This window comes from Aspergillus aculeatinus, assembly GCF_003184765.1.
Source record: "Aspergillus aculeatinus CBS 121060 unplaced genomic scaffold BO66scaffold_48, whole genome shotgun sequence".
Classification (NCBI taxonomy): Eukaryota; Fungi; Ascomycota; class Eurotiomycetes; order Eurotiales; family Aspergillaceae; genus Aspergillus; species Aspergillus aculeatinus.
The window spans coordinates 14956-29876 of NW_020291517.1; the positions used below are offsets into that span (position 1 = coordinate 14956).

Sequence of the window (14921 nt, forward strand, 5' to 3'; positions counted from 1 at the left end):
TCCTCCCCCGGAGGACTCTCCTCCCCCACCTACAAGGCGACCAGGCGGCCACCTACAGCAATCCTCCCCGCAATACTTCCTCAATTGCCCGAAGCGACTCCGGCTTGGACGTCACGCTCGACATCAAATACAGCACATTCCCGAGCACCCGCGAATGCACCGCGAACTGCTCCGACCCCGCGGCTAAGCGCTGCTGCAGCCCCTGCGCCGCCCGGGAGGTGTAGCCGCCCCCGTGCTGATCCTTGAGGGCGATGCTGAGCACCGTGCCCAGTGCAAACACCCCCTCAACCGAGGCCGCCCGCGACAGATCCCGCACGAGCTCGTGGGACCAGACGCTCCAGACCGAAGGACCCGTCGTAGGAGCCCCCGCAGCAGCAGCAGCAGCAGCAGCAGCAGCAGCAGCAGCAGCAGCAGCAGCAGCAGCAGCGCCGCTGCTAGCCACCGTCCAATCGCGCTGGTACCCCTGCCAGGCCCCCTCGCGCTCCATCCCCATCATCGTCTGCAGCGAGTCCACCGCTACCTGGCAGCCCACCGCGTGCGCCGTGTAACTATGGCCGTGCAGCAGTGCATCAGTCTTGTCGTCGCTCAAAAACGCCCGGAAGATCGGCTCGCTGGCCAGCGTGGTGCACAGCGGCACGAGGCCGCCGGTGAGCAGCTTGGCGTTGACGGAGATGTCGGGGTGCACCTGCAGGAAAGAGGCGGCCGATCGCCGCCCTAATCGGTACAGCCCGGTGAAGACCTCATCGAAGATGATAGGCAGGCCCGACCAGTCGTTCGCTCCGGCGGGCGGGGAGCTCTGCCCAGGGGCAAACAGCTCCGGGTGTTGGCGCACCACGTCCGCCAGACACCGCTGGAACAGGGGGTCACTATGGCCCGAAGTCAGCCACAGGCCCTCAAAAAGAAAAACAAACACAAGAAAATAAAACTCACCAGAATAACATTCCGCCCGCACCCAAAATGATCGGCTCCATCATCAGCGCGCCAAACTTGATCCCCTCCTGCTGCACTAACCATTGGATGGTCCGGTGAATATACTCGCGATACCGCTGGCCCGCCTCCGAGTCCACTCTCTGCTCCAGGTCAAACACCTCCGACAGAGATCCAAACTGCAGCTCATCTCCCAGCGCCGTCTCTGGCATGCTGATCTTCCACACCCCATCCTTCATCGCCACCAGGGGGAAATCAAACCAATGGCCGCGGCCCCGATACCACTCCACCTTCTTGTTGTACGTCGAGGGCTCCGAGCAATCCATCACCCCGATCGTATCCCCATGATAGCTGCCCTTCAGCCCCAGGATGCGGATGGGTTCCGCACTCGCATCCCACCCGTACCGGGCGCACGCCGCCCGCAGGCCCATCTTGACCGCCACCTCCATCCCCGTACTGCCATTATCCGTGTAGAACACCCGCTTGAGCCGGGGATTCTCCTGGCTCTGGAGCACCGTCTCCGCCAGCGCCAGCGCCGGCTCGTGGATATTCCCCGGGAGCATGACATGCCCATACCGGCCGGCTGCATACGCCGCCGACAGGGCGAGGTCGGGGTTGCCATGGCCCAACCCCTGCGTCCACCACGAGGCGGACCCATCGAACGTCGAGCGTAGTGCGCTACCCCCATCGCCCGCATTTCCCGTCTTCTCTTGTCGGTAACTCTGGAAATAATCCCCATACGCCGAATCAATGACCGAAATATCCTTGGCCTTGACACCCTGATGCTGCGTAAACGGATACCAGATCGTCTCCTCGGCCTTGCGCGCCATCTCCTCCAACCGCTCCCAGCGCTCCGTGTGCTTCCGCTCCAGCGCCTCGACCACCGCGCCCAACCGGCCCTCTCTGACAGTCCGCTCATAGTACCGTCCCATCGCCTCCGCGTCTTGACTCACAGCCTCCCCGTCCCGCGGATCCGGCCGCGCCGGCGGCGCCGGCACCGCGACGAGCGGGATGGCCTTCTTGGCGAAGTACTGCTGTAGGTAGTTGTGGTTCTGGTAGTAGTCGTCCCGGAACAGCAGCACGGAGTGCACGTCGTACCCGCGCAGGAGGAGGGATTCGTAGGCGGAGATGGAGGCCGAAATGCCCCCGAGTCGGGAGTCGGCGATCAGGATGATGGGCAGCCGGAGCGGGCGGTAGAGGTCCGCCTGCGAGGTGCCGTTGGGGCCCGGGGAGTGCACCCCGCCGGCGGTCTCGACGAGGGCGTGCTTGGTGGCGGTTTGCGACGACCACGTGCTGAGGGTGTGGTGGATGGCGGCGAGGAGTTCGGGGTCGCTGGGCACGGCGCCCGTCTTGTGGGCGGCGAGGTGCGGGCTGACCGGGTCGGCGAATTGGTAGAGGCATTGCGTCTGCGTGTGCGGGGCGTAGCGTTGGATGTGGCTGCGTTTGAATCCGTGAGCAGTGTGCTTGAGTGTGTGGAATGGGAGCACCGTACCGATCATCAGCTTCATTCAGTGGCCCGGTAGAGACGGGCTTGAGGAAGCCCACCGGTCCGTGATGCTGTAAGGCATTGCACAGCAGCGTCGAGACGATGGTCTTGCCGACGTCGGTGTTGGCGCCGTAGACCTGGTGGGCGCGCAGAGAGCGCCAGAGCGCGGCGGCGGGCATTTTGGGGGGGTAAAGTGTGTGCGATTCAATTGCGAGCTCAATGGAGATTTCTCTATGCCTTCATCACAATCCTCAGCTCGGCTGCAAGTTCACAGCACTTGTAAGTTGTAGCTGCTGTCTTGAGAAGGGCCGAGGTCGAGAATCCGTCTCTTCCGGTGGGCGGAAACGGAAGTGGGGAAGAAAAGCGGGCGAAGAGACAATCAGGAACGATAAGAAATGGAACAATGACGAAAAAAGAAGCTCCGAACCGAGGATGAAAACTAAAAAGCCGGCAAGGCAGTTTGGAAAGGCTCGGTGGAGCAGTGGAGCCGGCTCTCAACAGTGAACAGTCAACAGTCAACAGTCAACAGTTTCCATTTGCAAGATGGATTTGCTGGGGGGGGGGGGGGTTCTGGTCGTGTTCTAATTCAATCGCTCTGGGCAAGGTTGAATCTGACAATTAGGCAGAACGACGAACGATGACTCTTACCTTATTCTCAGGCCCCCTGCCCTGCCCTGCCCTGCCCCATCACGAGTTCTATTGTAGGCGGCCTACTAGCCTCTACGCCGGCGAACGGTAACCCTAGTTAGTGCACCTGGATAATCACGGAGTAACTAACAGTAAAATTGATTGCTTGACTCCACCCATCTCCCACCCCTCCCAGCATCTCCGAGATTGAGCTGATTATTGCTTGGCCTCGACCTAATTTCCTAATTTCTGAACTACCGATCCAAAACAGACAAATGAGATTACACATGAGTGGACTAAAGATAATCGAGACTCATATAGCCCCCCCCCCCATCCCCAGATTGTAACTTAGCATGTACATGTACATCGTAGCCTACAGTACTGTACAGTACAGACCTCCCGTAAACCCTCATCCATCATGCCCCCCTCAACTTCACCATCTTCATCATCATTACCCTCCCCCTCCCCCTCACACCCCCCCAAATCCACAGCTATACCCCAACCCTCCCTCCGCCAAACCCTCCGCCAAACGCTGCACCAACGCGCCCGCAACAACACCCTCCGCAAACTGACCCTCCCCGCCCCAAATGCCACCGACTTCTCCTCGAACGACTTCCTCTCCCTCTCCACCAACCCCCTCTACCGCCGCCGCTACCTGCACCACCTCACCACCCTCCCGCCCTCCCACCCGCTCGCCAGCGGCGGCTCGCGCCTCCTCGATGGCAACTCCGCCTACACGGAAGCCCTGGAGTCCCAACTCGCGCGCTTCCACAACAGCGACTCCGCCCTCCTCTTCAACAGCGGCTTCGACGCCAACTGGGGGGTGCTGTCCACGCTCCCGCAGCCCAACGACCTGATCCTGTATGACGAAGCCATCCACGCCAGCGCCCACGAGGGCATGCGGCGGTCCCGCGCCTCCCAGGCCCTGGCGTTCCGGCACAGCAGCCCCCAGAGTCTGCAAGCGGTGCTCAGCGCGCAGATCCAGCTCGACCCGACGCTGCAAGACGGCTCCCGGAATGTGTTTGTCGTCGTCGAGTCCGTGTACAGTATGGATGGGGATGTGGCCCCGCTGGCGGAGTTTGTGGCCGTCGTGGATGCGTTGCTGCCGCGCGGGAATGGGTATTGGGTCGTGGATGAGGCGCATGCGACGGGTGTGTGTGGGCCGAAAGGCGCGGGGGTCGTGCAGGGGTTGGGGTTGGAGGGGCGCATGTACGTCCGGGTCCATACGTTTGGGAAGGCTTTGGGGTGTCATGGTGGTATGTTTCCCTTTTTATCAGGATCATATGGGGGGAGCGGGAGTTTCGGGGGAGAAGATGAACGCTGGCTAACATTAACATCATGTGTAGCGGTCGTGCTTTGCGATCCTGATACGAGGGAATACCTCATCAATTATGCGCGGAGTCTGATCTATACGACCGCGCTTGGGTTTCCGTTCCTCGCGGCGATCCGCACCGCGTATGAGATGCTGGAGGGCGGGGAGACGGTCGGGGTGAGTAGTCCCCCGCATCTGCGTGGAACAAGGAGGCCCGCGGATATAGGATGGGAGGCTGACTCGATATAGTTGCAAGAAACGCTGCACCAGCGGATCCGGTATCTCCGGGAGCGATTGGCCGCCATCCAGCCGGTGGACGCGACGCTGTTCACCCTCGACCATCACCCGGGGTCCCCGATCTTCTCGCTGCGCTGCGCCCTGCCCCGCCGGCTGGCGGCCGCGTGTCAGGCCCGCGGCTACGTCGTGCGCGCCATCTTGCCGCCCACCGTCCCGGCGGGCCAGGAGCGCGTGCGCGTGTGTCTTCATGCGGGGAATACGGAAGATGAGATCGATGGGTTGGTCGAGACGATTGTGGAGTGGTTGGAGGAGGCGCAGGGCGAGGAACAGATGCAGGTTGCTAAGGTTGCGCGGTTGTGAGGGTTGCGGTGGAAATGGGTCTGTTGCTGTAAGTATGCATGTATTAGACACGTATATATGGGTGGATTTCTGCATTCGGTAGACACACCGTTTGAAAACAGAGGGTGAAGATTCGAAGAAAGTATAGTAAATTTGGTAATAAACAACGTATTGTATTGGGGTAGGTACGTGAGTCTCTGTATGCATCCAGGTAGATACGATCGAACTCACTCGAAATTACGATTGGGCGCCTCGGGATTATAACCCATATCCAGACGGAACTCGAGATCCCCGGGGCTCACCACCCCGACGCCATTCTTGAGATCGATGGTGATCCCCTCCTGGGCCATGACGGAGGAGCCGATCACGAGAGACAAGGTGTCCGACGTGCCGGGGACACAAAAGGCCCGGACGACGATGCGCGCCCAGCGCCGGTCCTCGTTGGGCCGGCCCAGATGCTCGGGGATGAACATGTGGAAGACCGCGTACTCGGTCACTTCAAGCTGGACGTCCTCCTGGTCCCAGCTGTGCAGCTTGAAGGGCGACTCGCAGGGACAGATTTTGGCCCCGGGGATTTCGCGCGCATGATCGGGCCTCATGATGCTGAACGGGGAGCCGGTGTCCAGGACCACCGAGCAGAGTCGCTTCGTCGTCCCCAGCCCCACCCGCGCCTTCACGTTGCTCCAGCCGGTCAGATGCCGCGAGCAGCCCGCCCACAAGGCGTCCTCCCAGCAGAAGTTCGGCGAGGTCACCAGCTTCGCAGCTGAGAGGGCACAGACGGCCTCCGATTCGTAGTCGGTTGAGGAGTAGGGGATCCGGAGGGCCGGGTCGTGGTCCTTCCAATCTTCGGCGGTGTGATGCGGTGGGTGCTCCTCGTGGGTGGTACTGCTGTGGGCGTGGCTGGCTTGTGCCTTTGGAGATTCATGGTGGTGCTTCTTGGACGAGTGGGCAGAGGTCTTTGAGGTATCCTTATGATCCTTCTTCTCCTTGCCCGAATGGTGCTTGGGTCGAACCAGCTTGCCATTGGAAACATCAATATACGCACCATCGAAGGGGAACATGTTGATAATGGTGTGTGTTCCGAGCTCAAAGCTTTTAGTGATGCGTGGTTGTCCCGAGGCGATCCGTGATGGAGATCTTGGTCTTTTTGCCTTCACGAGTCACAGGTCTGTAGGCGAGTTATATAGCTATCGATGACCTTGAGGAGGTTCAACACTACGTCCCCATCGCTGAAGAACGTTGCTTGATCTTTGTATAATCGCATAATGAAGGCTCGAGGGACCCCTGTGGTGGAGGAGCATTGTGAAGAAGACTACATACTCGAAACAAGCAGTTGAATGAGCAAAAACACAAAGCTTCAGGTTGTGGACAAAGAAATGGGTGCTTAGAACAAACCAACGGAGAAGGAGGGTTCAGTGTCCTTGGCATTGTCAAGGTTGCACTACGCCCCTCTTTTTATCGAACTGTCTATCGCTATGGAATACAGCCATACTGACTAAGCCGACTCTGCTGGGATTGTAAGTTGTTACTATTAGAGTTCTGCCTCAATATTGCTGTTACGAAAGAGAGACTATGATAAACACATAGTATGCTATCTGTGAATTATCTGCTTCTGGCCCACCATAGCGCCGCAGCAATGCTAGCAAGTATCTTGGGACTCTACTGTCTCACAAAAACACAAGGAGAAACTCATAGAAAAATTGCTGTATCAAAAGAAAGGATATGCCAAGTATAATGTAAAGAAAAAAAATGCCATTGTAGTAATCCCCAAAGTAATCGGAAGAGTCACAATCTAGGAGTCGCTGTCTAGAATCGCAGTCTAGAAGTCGCAATCTAAGCCTTATCTAACCGATGCAAAATTCGCTTCATGAAGAACCCATCACGCCACCGAAAAAGCGGTTGAATATCTTTGCCGCGACAGCTTCACTCTTGGGAGCTTCCTTCTGGGGAATGAGCCTCAATGTGTCCTCGGCAATCAGCCCAAACAGGCAATAGGAATGCCACCTCGTGGTTCTGGGCGGGCTACCGGGCCGTCCTCCTGGATAGTCATTCCAGATGATCGGGCTGTCATCCAGCAGCTTCTGACACCGGTGACATCGCATTACTGGGGGGCTTCCAGTCCGCGGAGCGCAAGGCGCGGTCGCAGGGGTTACGGCAGGCCCCTTGGAACGGGTGGGTAGACTGGAGAAAACCGGACGTGTAGGGTGACTGTTCGAGCGAGTGCGCGCCGGGGAAGGGATACCGCTGGTGGAGCCCTTGCGTCCAGGCGTCACGATGTTGGCGTGCACGATGGGCCGGGCTGTCGCGGTGGTGGCATGCGGAGGCGGCGCGAGTTTCCTTCGGGGAAGCTGCAGCTCTCCTCGGATGTAGCTCGGCACTCGGTTGTCTGTGATCTTGTCAGCTAGCCTCTGGCTATTGCCTTTGCCTTTGCCTTTGTCGGTATACATTGCGTCTGCAGCTTCTTGCAGGAGGTCAAGATTATCAGAGTTGATCCATTGAGTATCCATGGCTGCGGGTTAGTGAAAGTAGACTGACGGTAGTCAAAGGCTCACAGATCAGGTTGCGTTAAGGATAGAAGAGATCCAAGCCCATGCTCAACATGGAGCAAGTGCAAAATGGGCGAAGGGTTGTTTATATAGCATTGGATGGAGGGAGTTTGTTGTAGGGGAGAGACAAAGAGGCGATGATATCAGAGGATCAGATAAGCCTCAGGGATTCTTTCTTCTTCCCCTCACCTCATCCACCTCCTCCACCTTCTCCTCTCTCTTTCATCTCTTCCTCCCTCACAATTTCATTGTTCTCTACTACAGTACTGGTTACTCCTTTGTTCCGAGAACTTTCCATTATGACGGTAGACGCCCCCTATGATATCCTCGTTGTGGGAGCGGGGATCTTCGGTGTCAGTACGGCCTACCATCTATCGCTCCAATCGCCGCAGCCACGCATCCTCCTCCTCGATCGCAGTCCAGCCCCTCCGCCCCCTGCAGCCTCTACTGATATCAATAAGATTATTCGCGCAGACTACTCCAACCCGCTCTACATGACTCTCGGATTCGAGGCCCTCGACGCCTGGAAATCCCTCCCCAGCTTCCAAGCCGCCGGGGTCCACCATCCGTCTGGATGGATCTGCATGGACGAGAAAGGCAGCGACACCGCCGTCCGCGTTCGTCAAAATTTCCACCGCGCCGGTCGCGATGACTGCGTCGTCGACATGACGGAGGCGGAAGTCCGCGAAGCGTGGGGCGGACTGCTCCAACAGACCGACTGCTCGCCGTTCGGGTCCTACTACTTCAACCCCTCCGCGGGCTGGGCCGATGCAGGCAAGGCGCTGCAGATCCTGACGCAGGAGGCCGTCCAGCGGGGCGTCCGGTTTGAAATCGGCGAGGCGCGTCGCATCACACGGGACGACACCGGCGCGCTCGGCGTGAAAACCGCCGACGGGACGGTCTACACGGCCAGCCAGATCGTTCTGGCGACCAGCGCGTGGACGAGTCAGCTCATGTCGTCCATCGAGGATGAGCTCGATCTCCCCGACGCGGACCGGGTCGAGCGACAGATCACCGCGGCAGGGGTGTGCGTGTCGCATTTCCGTCTGTCGCCCGCAGAGCACGAGCGCTACGCACGGCTGCCGGTCTTCGTCTATGGGGGACAGGGTAAGGCTAATCCTTTGTTCTTACTCAAATACCTGCAAAGCTGACGATTGTCCAGGAGAGGTGATTCCACCCACGGCAGACGGGATCCTCAAGTTTACGACGGCCTCCTCTTTCACCAACACCATCCGCACCGCATCAGGACACGAGATATCTGTGCCGGTCTCTGATCAGTTGACAGTCCCAGAGAAGATGCAGGAGGCGCACCTGAAGGAAATCCGGCCCCGACTGCCCGAATTTCTCGACCGCGGACGTCGCCAGCCCGAGTGGTATCGCCTCTGCTGGGACGCCATCTCCCCCAGCCAGCATCCGCTGATCACTCGGCATCCCGACTCTCGGCTGGCCAACCTTTATCTCGCCGTGGGAGGCTCATTCCACAGCTACAAGTTTCTCCCCACGATTGGGCGGTATGTGGTTAACGTGCTGCAAGGGGTGAGCAACGGGCCCGAGAAAGACGAGGCGTGGGCGTGGAAGGCAATCCAGCCGAGCGAAAAAGGCGTGCATGAGAAATTGATTCCTACCACGGAGTATCGAGACTTGGTGTGAGGAGGTGGCGTTGGACACAGCACAGCCGAGTGCACGGATGGGGTCATACGAGGACGCGTGGCTGCCAGTGCGGGGGATACAATTAGCTTGATCCATCCGTGCAATAACTCACCGACTGTTAAGATTAAGGATCGATTCCTTGACGTTCTATTCAGCCTAATAAGCTTGTCAGGCGAAGGTTGTAGCCGACCGAGGAATTGTAGCATTCTTCGGTGGGTCGAAATCAACACTCACTCACCGAAATGTCTTTTCCACAGAACACAAAAGCAACAAACCCAGAGACAAACAAGCTCAATAATGAGGCAAGGAACAGGCCTTCTAGAAAGACCGATGGCCAATGAAAGTAAAACAGCTGGACCCCGCTGGCCAAGTTTCTGTCTGTGCATGAAGCGTTGAGCCGGAGTGGGCGGACGAGCCGAGGTGTCCGGCAATTCAACCTTTGCCAGTTTGCCCCCTACAAATATGTGATCCACCCAACACTACCCTAGTGTTCTGATCCTCAACAACCTCAATATGGCGTTAGGTATGTACTGTACAGCTCTCACCCTTCGAATCTCATATGGCATACTGACAGCTGTAGCAACCGCTGCCGCTCTAACGGCCGCCGCGTACCTCAATGCGAAGTTCCACCTGACCAAAGATCTAGCGGTGCTGCGCACGGTGCGGCAGGCCACCCGCAGCACTCAGCAAGCCCAAAGCCGAGGCGAGGTCAACCTGTGGTTCAATTTCATTGAGACCGCTACCAGGTACCCCGATCTAACCGCCATCTGGACGCGGGAGCGGTCCTTCACCTACCGGGAGGTGCTCGCCGCGGCCGCCCGCTACGCCCAGTTCTACCGCCACCGCGGCGTGCAACCGGGCGACCTGGTCGCATTCTACCTCCAAAGCCGCGCCGAATTCATCTTCGCGTGGCTGGGGCTGTGGAGCATCGGCGCTGCCCCGGCGGCCATCAACTACCATCTCACCGGCGATGCGCTGGTGCACAGCCTGGCCCTCAGCGGCGCGAAGCTTCTCCTGGTGGACCCGGACGCGGAATGTCGGGCGCGGATTGACGACCGACGAGCCACCCTGGAGACCGACCTGGGCTTGACGCTGATCACCCTGGATGCAACCTTCACCACCACCGTCCTCGCGACCCTGCCGGCAGAGGTCCCGGAAGACGGCCGGCTGGCGCGCGAGACGACCGGTAGCTCGCCCGCCATCCTGCTCTACACCTCCGGCACGACGGGACTCCCGAAGGGATGCCCCTTCCGGATGGAGCGACTGCACGTCGCCGTGGGGCTGCGGGCGTACTCGACGCGCGACCGGGTCGGCCCCGGCGGCGACCGGTGGTACAGCGCGATGCCGCTGTACCACGGGACGTCGGCGGTGGCGCTGATCGTGGCGCTGGTGCGCGGGACGAGCATCGCGATCGCGCCGCGCTTCAGCGTGCGCGGCTTCTGGCGCGACGTCCACGACGCCCAGGCGACGGCCTTCGTGTACGTCGGCGAGACCGCCCGGTACCTGCTGGCGGCGCCGCCCTCGCCGCTGGACCGCGCGCACCGCGTGCGCATGATGTACGGCAACGGGCTGCGGCCGGACGTGTGGACGCGCTTCCAGCAGCGCTTCGGCGTCGCCGAGGTCGGCGAGTTCTTCAACAGCACCGAGGGCGTCTTCAGTCTCTACAACTACAACCGCGGGCCCTTCACCGCCAGCGCCGTCGGCCACCACGGCGCCCTCTCCCGGTGGCTCATGCGCGGCGTCTACGCCCCGGTCGCGATCGACCCGCACTCCGGGGAGGTCCAGCGCGACCCGGCCACCGGGTTCGCGGTGCGCCAGCCCTACGAGGTCGGCGGCGAGATGCTCGTGCGCGTGCCCGCCGAGTCCGCGTTCCCGGGCTACTGGCGCAACCCGGAGGCCACGGACAAGAAGTTCCTGCGCGATGTTTTTGAGCGGGGGGATCTGTGGTATCGGTCCGGGGACGCCCTGCGGCGCGACGCCGACGGCCGGTGGTATTTCCTCGATCGCCTGGGCGATACCTTCCGATGGAAGAGTGAGAATGTGTAATCTCCTTCCCCCCCCCCCCCAACTTGCTCATCCAACCCGCCAGCCAAACCTTCTCCTAACTAATGGCAACAGCTCCACCGCCGAAGTCTCTCACGCCCTAGGCGAATTCCCAGGGATCCAGGAAGCCAACGTCTACGGTGTCCTGGTGCCGTCGCACGACGGGCGCGCCGGCTGCGCCGCACTGCAACTTAGCCCTGACGCCGCCGTCCAGGGGGCGTTGGATCTCACGGCGCTGGCGCAGTTCGCGCGCGCCCGTCTTCCGCGCTACGCGGTGCCGGTGTTCCTGCGGCTGGTGACGCAGACCTCGCATATCCACAACCACAAGCAGAATAAAGTGCCCTTGCGCGAGGAAGGCGTCGAGCCGGCCAAACTGGGGGCCCACGTTGTCGGGGGTCAGAGTGATCGGCTGTATTGGTTGCCTCCGGGGGGCGAGGGATACGTGCCCTTTGGGGAGAAGGATTGGCAGCGGTTAGTTGGGGGTGAAGCGAAGTTGTGAGGGAGAGAGCCATGGTAGATAAGTGGTCTGCACGTATTTGCGTGCTGCTCGAGGCTAGGTATCTGGACAAGCGAGCATGAGAGGTTTTAATTTTGGGTTCGTTACGGAAGCCTCCGGACCTATTTGACACGAAGTCCTCTCAGATCTAATCTTGCCATCCAGGGAATCTTTTCCGTGGACCTCCATTATCTGTCATCCAGCTTGAAGGAGTTTTGGTTCGGGTCTCTTCCGCTACCGAGTTAGTAGTACATGCCGCGAATCCACTCTGATGGATTCAATCGTGAGGAAGTCCAGATCCAACGCCTTTATTCTGCAATGAAGGTGCCGTCATTTGCACTGTTCAAGGAACGCTCGATCATGTTCTTTAACATTGTACAATGCATAGCTTGATGGTTCGTAGGTGCGAGGCTCTATTTTCTGCGGATGCGAAGCTAGACGTTCATATACTGGTAGTTTAGAGTTCAGGGCATGCGTGCAAGGGGGGGGGGGGGTTCAAGCTGCAGGTGGATGGGTTATCATCAGACTATCCCCACCGAATTCTCTCTCTGTTCGGTCCGAACATAGTCTTCGCGACTTGAAATCCTAATTTCGATGCAAAGAGTACGCCCTGAAAGTAGCTGATTCGTTGCAGAAGACTCTTGCTATCAACAGCAATAAATGATACCAAGTCAGCGCTGGTCTGTATAGGCTCTGGGGCTAGGTAGGGCAAAGCCTGCCTCTAGAGAACGGCAGGGGAAAGAGCTCTAAGGACGAAAAGACTATATCATCATCAAAAGACCCAAGAGGTTTGGTTTCCAAATAAACTGACATTAGACTGATTAGGCACAGTCAGAGGAGAAATCACCATTCATTCTGCCACTAGGACCGCGCGCGGCCTGTTATTAGCCACGGTTGGTGCTGGGCGAAAATCCAACTTCGAAGCAGAGAACTATTCTCCGAAACCATTCCCAGATTCAAACTACCATACTATTGTGAATGGTCAGAGCAAAGTCAAACAAAGAGAGATGCAAAAATATGCAAGATGGCAGTCATAATCATCCATCGTATCCCATTATGATCATGCACGTCATGCCAATCCGGGTACAACATCGTCCACCGAACCTTCCTCGCATATCTGTCATTGGGCCCAGAGTCTCCCTTGCTAGATGCTAGTTGCACCAGCAAGTGGGAGATCCCTCGGCTCAGTGAAGGGGGGTGAGGGATCTCTCAGCCCCGTCCAGGACAGAGAACATGCCTGGGGCGACCGGTGCCATAAGCGTCGTCATAGCATGTCTTGCCGTCTCCTCCACCACTCTGCACAGAGCACTGTCATAGCGAAGTAGGGTCAGATATTGCAAGCTCAGCACCGGGAAAATTTGCCAATGTTTACCTTGCCGACATTACAGCGACTGTATATTGATCGAACGTCAGTGGATGAGGATGTAGACGCCAAAGAGATCGCGTGGGCGATGACTTACTAGTTTGTGAACCCGATTCTGCAACTCAGTCCATTGCATGTCTGGCGTTCGAAAGATCACCGCCCTTCCGTTAGCTTTGATATGGTCTCCCGAGGCATGGAATTGGGGGACAGGGGACAAGAGCGTAGACGGAGTATGCCCCATACACCGCAATTGATATGATCCACCCCACTGCAGCTGATGTTGTGATTGTATTGGACTGCCTGGTGGTCTTGTCCAGCTTCAACATCGGATGTCGCAGCATCAAGAGGGGAAGGGGCCGCCAGTGCCAGGCTAACGAAGAGAGTGATAGTGATGCAAATGAACTTCATTCTGGAGACTGGAGTGCCCGCAGACGTAGTAGCTTCAATCTCGCTCCTGTGCTGGAGGTTGCCAGAAATGATTCCTGTCAAGAACTCTGGTTCTACAGCTTCCTCTGGGGAAGAAGGCCCTTCTTTATACTCGCCATCGCTCTCTCGCTCGGGCCTCGCAACTCCCTGACGGACCATATTCACCTCCTGAGTGTGCCCCGAATGATGTTGCGTTTGATCTCCTTTTTTTTTTTTTTTTTCTGGGGCTAAACTCAGAGCGCGGCCAGGCTTGGAGCTCGTGATGTCGCACTCGCTCTATCAACGAGATCTACATGGTCTTTTGATATGCATTTACGGACAGCCACGCCCCTGGCATCTCCTTACAACTACTGGATCCATCGCAGTGTGTCAGGGGTGAAGTTCGACGTGGGTTGTGGATGGTCATACGGCCATTCCGGTACGAATCTTTCCTTGCATCCAATGTCACCCGCGACATTGGCAACATATAGGCTCTAGCTCATGCATAGACTGAAAGCTTTTGACCTTAGTGACGTTGCCTTCGATACAGGGATATCCGGGGCAGGAATCTACATGATCAATACCTCGCAAGCCCCTGATAGCCCACGTCTCATGGTCTCTCGTAGACTCAGTATTTGGGTTTCCGTCTTGATATTCCGCCGGGAGACTTTCTTTAACCTATTACATAGCTTGAGTTGACCACGGAACTATCTTACAGGATAGGCACAGAGGGCTTCTGATAAGTACTAGTAAAAGTGTCCGAGTCAGGCCTTCTCGCGAAGACCTCTTCTAATTAAAATATGGGATAGAATAGGAAGAGAACTAAGATTGCTGGTGTCCGTACACACAGAAATTCCGAAAGTATACCTACATCCTCGGATACAAGACGTCCATGTCAAAAAGTTGTCACGGTCTGATTCGTTCACTGGGCTGGGATTGTGGGGTGCATGCGGGCCCGGTTCGGGCTAAAATACCAGTATGCTCACGTCTGTTCATTTCAATGCCAACGACCATTATCCTCCGATTTTATCCAAGTGATCTTCTTAGTAGAACTCGGCTCCTGAATGGCCAGCGGCAGTAGACTGGAGAGTAGATCCCCGTTGTTGTTTTCGAAGCACATTGCATCGTGGATTGAATGTCTCAGCTATCAGAGCCCACACCTGACAGGCTGGATTTACAGGACAGAGTCGGCACCAGTCTTGAAGGAACTTATCTTCGGTCAGTAAGCAGCTCTTAAGCGAATACTCAAAGGGATCGGTGACTGTTCTAGCACTAGTCATGTTGCGGGCTGTTTGCAGATATGCATGTATCTCTGCAGGGCAGCGGGCCGGTTGTCTCTGCTAACGACTGGGAACACGAAGGTATCGATTGCATGGATATCAATCACTCCAAGGAGTAGAGTCCAAATCAGTAAGCAGCAGTGAAGTATTAGTCTAAGTGTTTGTAGGTCAGCTGCGTCTGGATAGCGTACATGGGCAAGCAAACTGCTT

The 14921-nt window shown here is 57.7% G+C and overlaps 6 protein-coding genes across 6 annotated transcripts; 3 read left to right on the forward strand and 3 right to left on the reverse strand.

The window, feature by feature from the left end:
* Positions 1-8: 8 nt before the first annotated feature.
* On the reverse strand, positions 9-2933 carry bioDA (adenosylmethionine-8-amino-7-oxononanoate aminotransferase). Its single transcript, XM_025645922.1, has 3 exons — positions 2420-2933; positions 931-2364; positions 9-866 (listed from the first exon to the last, which is right to left on the reverse strand). The coding sequence occupies exons 1-3, from the start codon at positions 2590-2592 to the stop codon at positions 53-55; spliced, it is 2421 nt and encodes an 806-aa protein (XP_025500474.1). The 5' UTR covers positions 2593-2933; the 3' UTR covers positions 9-52.
* A 460-nt stretch (positions 2934-3393) lies between these two features.
* On the forward strand, positions 3394-4949 carry BO66DRAFT_422643 (aminotransferase class I/II-fold pyridoxal phosphate-dependent enzyme; the record flags this gene model as incomplete). Its single annotated transcript, XM_025650060.1, has 4 exons — positions 3394-3418; positions 3532-4296; positions 4387-4529; positions 4602-4949. The coding sequence occupies 4 exons, from the start codon at positions 3394-3396 to the stop codon at positions 4947-4949; spliced, it is 1281 nt and encodes a 426-aa protein (XP_025500475.1).
* A 206-nt stretch (positions 4950-5155) lies between these two features.
* On the reverse strand, positions 5156-5989 carry BO66DRAFT_441778 (uncharacterized protein; the record flags this gene model as incomplete). The annotated part of the gene is made up of 1 exon (XM_025651361.1): positions 5156-5989. The coding sequence occupies one exon, from the start codon at positions 5987-5989 to the stop codon at positions 5156-5158; it is 834 nt and encodes a 277-aa protein (XP_025500476.1).
* An 804-nt stretch (positions 5990-6793) lies between these two features.
* Positions 6794-7435, reverse strand: BO66DRAFT_473997 (uncharacterized protein; the record flags this gene model as incomplete). Its single annotated transcript, XM_025653102.1, has 1 exon — positions 6794-7435. One exon carries the CDS (start codon positions 7433-7435, stop codon positions 6794-6796), a length of 642 nt encoding a protein of 213 aa, XP_025500477.1.
* Positions 7436-7713: 278 nt separating this feature from the next.
* Positions 7714-9424, forward strand: BO66DRAFT_356313 (NAD(P)/FAD-dependent oxidoreductase). Its single transcript, XM_025644880.1, has 2 exons — positions 7714-8581; positions 8637-9424. Exons 1-2 carry the CDS (start codon positions 7774-7776, stop codon positions 9122-9124), a joined length of 1296 nt encoding a protein of 431 aa, XP_025500478.1. The 5' UTR covers positions 7714-7773; the 3' UTR covers positions 9125-9424.
* A 213-nt stretch (positions 9425-9637) lies between these two features.
* On the forward strand, positions 9638-12101 carry BO66DRAFT_473999 (putative very-long-chain acyl-CoA synthetase family protein (CefD1); the record flags this gene model as incomplete). The annotated part of the gene is made up of 3 exons (XM_025653103.1): positions 9638-9647; positions 9705-11166; positions 11243-12101. The coding sequence occupies 3 exons, from the start codon at positions 9638-9640 to the stop codon at positions 11664-11666; spliced, it is 1896 nt and encodes a 631-aa protein (XP_025500479.1). The 3' UTR covers positions 11667-12101.
* Between the last annotated feature and the right edge of the window lie 2820 nt (positions 12102-14921).